General features: G+C 39.5%; 1 protein-coding gene across 1 annotated transcript; it reads right to left on the bottom strand.

The window, feature by feature from the left end:
- Window positions 1-5722: 5722 nt before the first annotated feature.
- On the bottom strand, window positions 5723-6427 carry NAA11 (N-alpha-acetyltransferase 11, NatA catalytic subunit). The gene has a single exon (XM_059924012.1). The coding sequence runs from the start codon at window positions 6410-6412 to the stop codon at window positions 5723-5725; it is 690 nt and encodes a 229-aa protein (XP_059779995.1). The 5' UTR covers window positions 6413-6427.
- Between the last annotated feature and the right edge of the window lie 236 nt (window positions 6428-6663).

Raw genomic sequence — 6663 nt, 5'->3', positions numbered from 1 at the left:
CGCAATGTGTCTAATTCTATAAGTCATATTTTCTTTCTGTGAGACCTGGAGATGAAACCAAAATACCAACTGTCTCTTTATTCATAACTTAAAAGTGTCCTTATTACATTAGGTAATAGGAAGTAGTACCTTATGTACATTTTCTCTCCTTTCCATTTTTAAATTCTGCACTGGTAATTTGGGAGGGTCCGTCTTTCCTTCCTTCCTTCTTTCAGTGAGTATGTACTGAGTACCTACCATGAATGAATAATGTGCCAGGAGTTAAGGAAACAAAGATAAATGGGACATGGACCCTATCCTTAATAAGGAAGAAAGGTTTGTGTGATATGTAAATGGAATATATAAATTAAAGAAAAGCTAGTGCAGTATTGCTTCCCATTGCTGAGCAACTGCAAACATAACAAAACAAAACAACAGAACCTTACAACTGCAAACATGCATTCTTTACCCATCTATCAAACGCACACAGAAGTAATAAAAGTTGACTGTTAGGCACAGAGCAGTTAAAAAGCATTTTTGTACAAAATCTTAATTACAGAGAAGTCAGTTCTCAGAATAACAACAGTAAATCAAGGTGCAGGACATTCAGAAGCATATAATACAAAATCTTGTTTTTTTAAAAAAAGTGTATTTGCTGTAATGGAAGAGTAATAAGATGTGGGAGAATAGGCCATAAAGTCTATCATCACCTTTTTCAAGTTGTTTCAAATACTGTTAAGAGAGGCCTGCAAAAGAAGTTATATAAAAACCAAACATTCTATAGTTCTTTTAGTGTTCTCAGTAAATATTCCTTGGTATGTTTAAGACATTAAGATAAAATATGAATATTACAGTCCTTAATTTATTAGCTTATGAAGTACAAATTTTTACATTACTACGATTCCTTAAAGGAGGGCAACAGCAGCCTGAGAAATACATTGTTATCATTACTTTCTGAAAACAAAACAGACTTTTATGACCTGACTTTAAAAAAAAATTCCTGTGATGTTCTGAGGATATCAGTCTAAAGAAATAGCATTGCAGAATGTTTCAGGAAGGCTCTTTGAACCACTGCCATTCACAGAAGAATGGTTATTATCTTCTCTTTCTTACTTCTTCCACCATAAAACTCCTTAGCATGGAAAGAATACAAAATTTAGGAAAAGCCTCTGCTTTTATCAGTTACCTCTGACAAAGTTGGTATTTCAGTCATCCTAAATGTACATCATACACTGATTGAAAAGTGACATTACTGGAGATTATAAATTAATTCAACAAATGATACTATCTGATTAGTATTTCAAAACAATATTTTCTCTCTTCCCAACCCCCTCCCCTCTATATCTTCATACAGTGCAGCTACATTTGAAATCTATGGTTTCTGGCATATCTGGGGTAAGGTTATACTAGGAATTTACCAGACCTGTCAGTCTCTAACTTTCTTCCATATTTCATTATATCATTCCAGCTATAATTAGTTGTCTGGTAAAATTAAGAACAGTCTATTTCAGTGAATGCTCATGTGAACATTTAACAACTTTTTGTTAGGATGACAGCTTAGCGACAGAAAGAATAAACCAAAAAAGGAGAGTCACTGAAGTAACCTTGGTTAACTCAGTATTGCCAGCTCAATGGAAAATTCTAAGATTTTGCATTTTTTCCCCTTTTTTGTTATTAATCACCCACATATTTCTTGTCAGGAGCGTCAATTTGATGGCATTCCTGCCTCAACTAGCATGTTTTGAACTGACCTGTCTTCATTGCTACGGCTCCCTAGAAACTCTGCTGTTGATGAGCGTTGATTCAGCTGAATGCTTTGACATTCAGCTTGTCAGTGAAAGCTATTTTAATCATTAAGATGCATCTCCCTTCCAAGACTGCAAACCGTTGCTGCTCATACACAACATTCTATCATTTGATTAGTGTGGAGAAGAAAAGAGCCTAAATAGTTACTACTACTACAGATTATATTAAGAGCTAAAATTTACAGAATAAATAAGTGTGTGTGAGGTATTGTGCTAAGCAATTTACAGGGACTGTCCATTTAATGCTCACTATGGTGGAGTCTCACCATCTGAGTTTGCACCCCTGTTCTCCATTCACTGTCTGAATGACATGCAGTTCTCATCTGTAAAATGGAGTAATAGTACCTACTTCAGAGGGAAATTAGGAGGACTAAGTGAGACAATTCATACACAGCACCTAGAATAGTTCCTATGACATAGCGTTCTCATAGTGTTATTAGTGATTTTTATTACCATTTTGTAGATGAAGACCTCCAGTTTCCTTCACCAGCTGCCCTACTCACCATCACTTCTAAATCTTCTAACTTTAACTGTCTCTGGTGCCCAGACCCAAAAGAAGATAAGGGAAAATGAAAAGTTATTTCTTTCAGAACTTTCTTCTGTAGGTATTTTAACTCCAGTTCCACATGAGGAATGACACAATTGTGGCAAGATAATACTTTTGTAGTATTAACCTTTTTTTTTTTTCCCCCTTTCTTTCTTTCTTTCTTCACAGTAGCCTTTTCCCATTCAGGCAGCTAGGTGTATGTCCTAGTAATGCCCTGTTGAATGGGATGGAGGTGAGGGATGGTAACTGAAGCCTTAGACAATTTGGGGGATTTCCAAGTAGAGGGGTCATTTCGTCCAGGCTTTAACAAGAGATCTAAAGGCAGCAAGGTGGCAGGATCCCAGTTTCCCATGCCGAGGTCTGTGCAAGAGCAGAAGACCTATGTGTCATGTGACTAAGCAGACAGCCTTAGACAGCTGCACAGAGTTCCCTGTGCCATGTTATGGAGGGCGGGCAGCAGAGTAATCCCAAGCTCCTAGCTGGACATGGAAGCAGAATTTCTCACAGTCCAGAGCACCACTAGGATGGTTCCCATTGTTGCAGAAACTAAGCTGTGTGGTTCCCAGAACTCCTTCCTCTTCCTCCTGGGCATACAGCTAAACTACATTACCTAGCCTCCCCTGCAGTTAGTAGGGAAAATAGGACTGACCTTCAAAACGTATGTGAACCTCTGTGTGTATTCTCTTCCCTTATCTGCAAGCTGAATGTATGTGAACCAGTAGAGGACATACGATTCTAGAAAACAGCATTGAATCAGCGGTTCTTCACCTGGGATCCATTAATCAAATTGAGGAGAACCATGAACTTGGATTTGGAACAAAAATAATTCTGTATTTTCCCTAACCTCTAACTGAACCTTAGCATTTCCTTCAGTTATGAATGTAGGCCCCAATGAATAGTAATATTTGCAATACTTGTGACTTTATCACCAATACAAATCACAGGTATTTTCATATTATATTACAGCTGTTGGAGGTATCTCAAAATACAATTCACACTCAATTTGCTTTTAAGTAACAATATTAGACCCACTGCTAGACTTTTTTTTATTACATATGCTAATAAAAAGGCACATATATAACATAAGTTTATTATAAAATAATTTGGTAACAGTATTTCAATAAAATTGGTTTCCTTTGTGATCTCACAGATTTTCATGCCATTAAAAGACAATTTTCTGAGGAGTCCTTAGGCTTCACCAGATTGCCAAAGAGGGCTAAGGAAGAGATGGAGTACTGAATGACTTCATGGAGGAGGGCCCTTCTTTTCCTCTCTCCTTCACATCCCCACCACCCTGCTGACTCATATTGGACTGTGATGTGAGAAATTAGCTGCTATTGTATTAAGTTATTGAGATTTGGAGGTTAATTTTTAGGGCAACTAGCCTAGACACACTAATACCCTTGCTACCAAAATGGCCCAAACATGGCAGAGAGCACCCGAGACCTGAAGAGGCCTCTGATTGGAAAGGACCCAGAAGGGACTCGTGAGGACCAAAGATTAGATGGAGCCAGTGAAGATGTCTCAGAGGATACTAACATGGAAGGACAGTTTTGCTAAGTACAAGGAAGAACTCCTTCATCTTAGAAATAAAGTTCAATTACAGTAATATAACTGCCACACAATAATTTTCTTACTACTATTTATTATTTTCTTTTTCCCTACTAGGGTGACAGTTATTTTTGTTTCTCACATCAGATATTAAGTGCTTTTGAATTCATCAAATTATATATATAATATATAAAACTATATATATACAGTGTTAAAGCAATCTCCAATTATCTTCATTTACTTAAAATATTACTCAGGTAGAGTGTAACAACTGAAGAGAAGCCAATAACCACGAAGATAAGATGCTGTATAATGTAAACATCAGCCTGTCCTAATCACTGGTGTATACCAAGCGCCAAGCCTCATGCCAGTCATATACACATTTTTATGAATGAGTAAATTAATCAAACAGCATTTATTTTAATTATATGCAGTGTGTGTCACTCATGACTGGACTTTGTTATGAGAAAGTCGCTGCCTTTTTCATATGTAAGGGTAAGGAGAGTAGGTTTGGAAGTTAAAGCTTCTACACTGAGCCTAAGGGAAATTAGTCTTTTTAAACTACTTTTCAGTGTCTGCTTAGTATTAGTATTAGGGTGTAGTCGGAAGAACCATAATTGTTTTTGTTCTTTGACTTTTCATGTTGATTTTCATACATTCAAGAGTGAAGAATAGCATAATGAACCCCCCAAGTACCCATTACCCAACTTCAGCAATTATACATGTTGCCATTCTTATTTTATCTATTCCCCCTGCCTTGACCTTTTTTTGCTGGAGTATTTTTTTTTTTTCTTGCTGGATTATTTTAAAGTAAATTCTAGGCCTCATATTCTTTCAACTCTAATTATTTCAATATATATCTCTAACAGATAAGAACTTTTTTTTTAACATAATACTACAATACCATTTAGCTCACTTAACAAAATTATTAACAATTCTTTAATAGCATATACAGTCCATGTTCAAATTTTGCCTGGTCATCTCAAAATGTCTTATATTTGGTTTGTTTAAGTCAAACAGTCTCCACAATGGTTGTGTTTGGTCAACATATCTCTAAAGTTTAATAGATAAATTCCTCCTCCCTCTTTAAAACATTTATTTGACATTTATTTGTTGAAGATACCAGGTTATTTGTTCTGTAGAGACTGTAGCTTAACATGTCCCTCTATTATTATTATCATTATTTTATTTTAATAAAAATGGTAGTTAGATCTAAGGCCTTGTTTGAATTCAAGATAAATTTTATACACACACACAAAATTTTCTTTTGGCAAGAATATTTCATAGGTGTCACTGTGCACTTCCTATTGCATTTGGAGGCACATAATATTTGTCTCTTTCATAGTGATGTTACACTTGACCAGTGACTTCAACAGTTGCCAGTCTGATCCATCATTGCAAACTGCTCCAACTTTCACCTAATGGTATTAGTCATTGACAATTGGCTAGATCTATTATTTCAAGAGTTGCAAAATGGCAATTTTATAATTCTGTCATTCTTTCTGTCTTTATTAGCTGTCATTCTATAAAGAAGAAATTTCTTTCATTGACTATGTGGACACCCGGAAATACAATTCATACCGAAAAGGCAGGATAAATGCTTGTTTCTTTTACTGAATGTAATCTACTTTCAGCATGGAGTCCTATTAACTTCCAATAGTGAGCAATGAGTTTCCCCCAACCCACTCTACACTCCTCCCCAAGGTCAACATGTGGTTTTCACAGTGAAACCCATCAGGGCTAGAATGGGATGGGATTGGGCTGACCCAGGTATGGTGCAGGAATTTAGGGGAGATAGGGACTGGGTCAGGGAAGAGAGAATACGTACCTTAAGCAGGCTCTAGGAGGTGGAGTCTGAGTCTTCTGAGCTGTCCTGGGCACGGGGGCTTTCCGTGGACTCGCTGGGTTCCTTGCTGTCACTGTCACTATCAGTGGCCAGGTTCTTCTCTTGACAGGCCTCTTCGGAACCAGGAAGTGTGCTGCCCTGGACCTCCTGGTTCTCCCTGGAGCCCAGCACAACATACCTGCCCTTCTCCTTCAGCTCCAGCTGCCTCGTCAGCTCATCTGCCATCTGCGACAGACCCGGCTTCATAGCACAAGCATCTTCTCCATCTGCATAGTATTTGGGTTCCACCTCACTAACCTGAAAGTTGAGAGCGTTAGAATAGAGGTGCAAGGCTGCCCGGTTACTCTTCCTGACATGCAGGGACACGTACTTGGCATTAAAGTTCTCTATCATGGCCCTGGAGGCCTGGCCCATCAGCTTCTGGGCCAAGCCGAGGCGCCGGTGTGAACGCTTCACAGCCAGGGAGCTGATATGTCCGTGGGGGCCATCATCTGGGTCCTCCTCCAATTTGGCCAGGACGTAGCCCACAGTCTTCCCGTCCTCATCCTCAGCGATGTAAGAGAGCTGGGGCCAGGAAAGGCCATGGTAGAAACAGTATTTCATCTGGTAGTTCTCCGGAAGGCAAAGGAGGTTGCAGGGTTGCAGGTTCATCAGGTCGTCTGGCCGAGCACTGCGGATGTTCATAATGGCGGCGGGTAGCGAGCCGGCTCTGATGGCGGAGACTGGGAGAGAGGGTACCGCCAAGCACAAGGGACTCTGCCTCGGGGGCTTGAGTCCAGGGGGGCTGAAGCTGCGAGGCCGGATGGCGTGGAGGCTGGATGGCGGGAAGGCAGGATAACCAGCAGACGGAAGGGGCGGTGCTAAGATACGGCTTCCGGAAGTGTCCGCCTAGTCCCAGCCAATGAGGTTTTCACTTCATTGTGCGTGTGCGCGCG

The sequence above is a fragment of the Balaenoptera ricei genome, chromosome 5 (genome assembly GCF_028023285.1).
Source record: "Balaenoptera ricei isolate mBalRic1 chromosome 5, mBalRic1.hap2, whole genome shotgun sequence".
In the NCBI taxonomy this organism is placed as follows: domain Eukaryota; kingdom Metazoa; phylum Chordata; class Mammalia; order Artiodactyla; family Balaenopteridae; genus Balaenoptera; species Balaenoptera ricei.
This window is presented reverse-complemented; position numbering and strand designations above follow the sequence as displayed.

What these genes read in the sequence shown, in the direction of transcription:
- NAA11 (XM_059924012.1), bottom strand. Translation starts at nt 6,412, where the DNA reads ATGAACATCCGCAGTGCTCGGCCAGACGACCTGATGAACCTGCAACCC.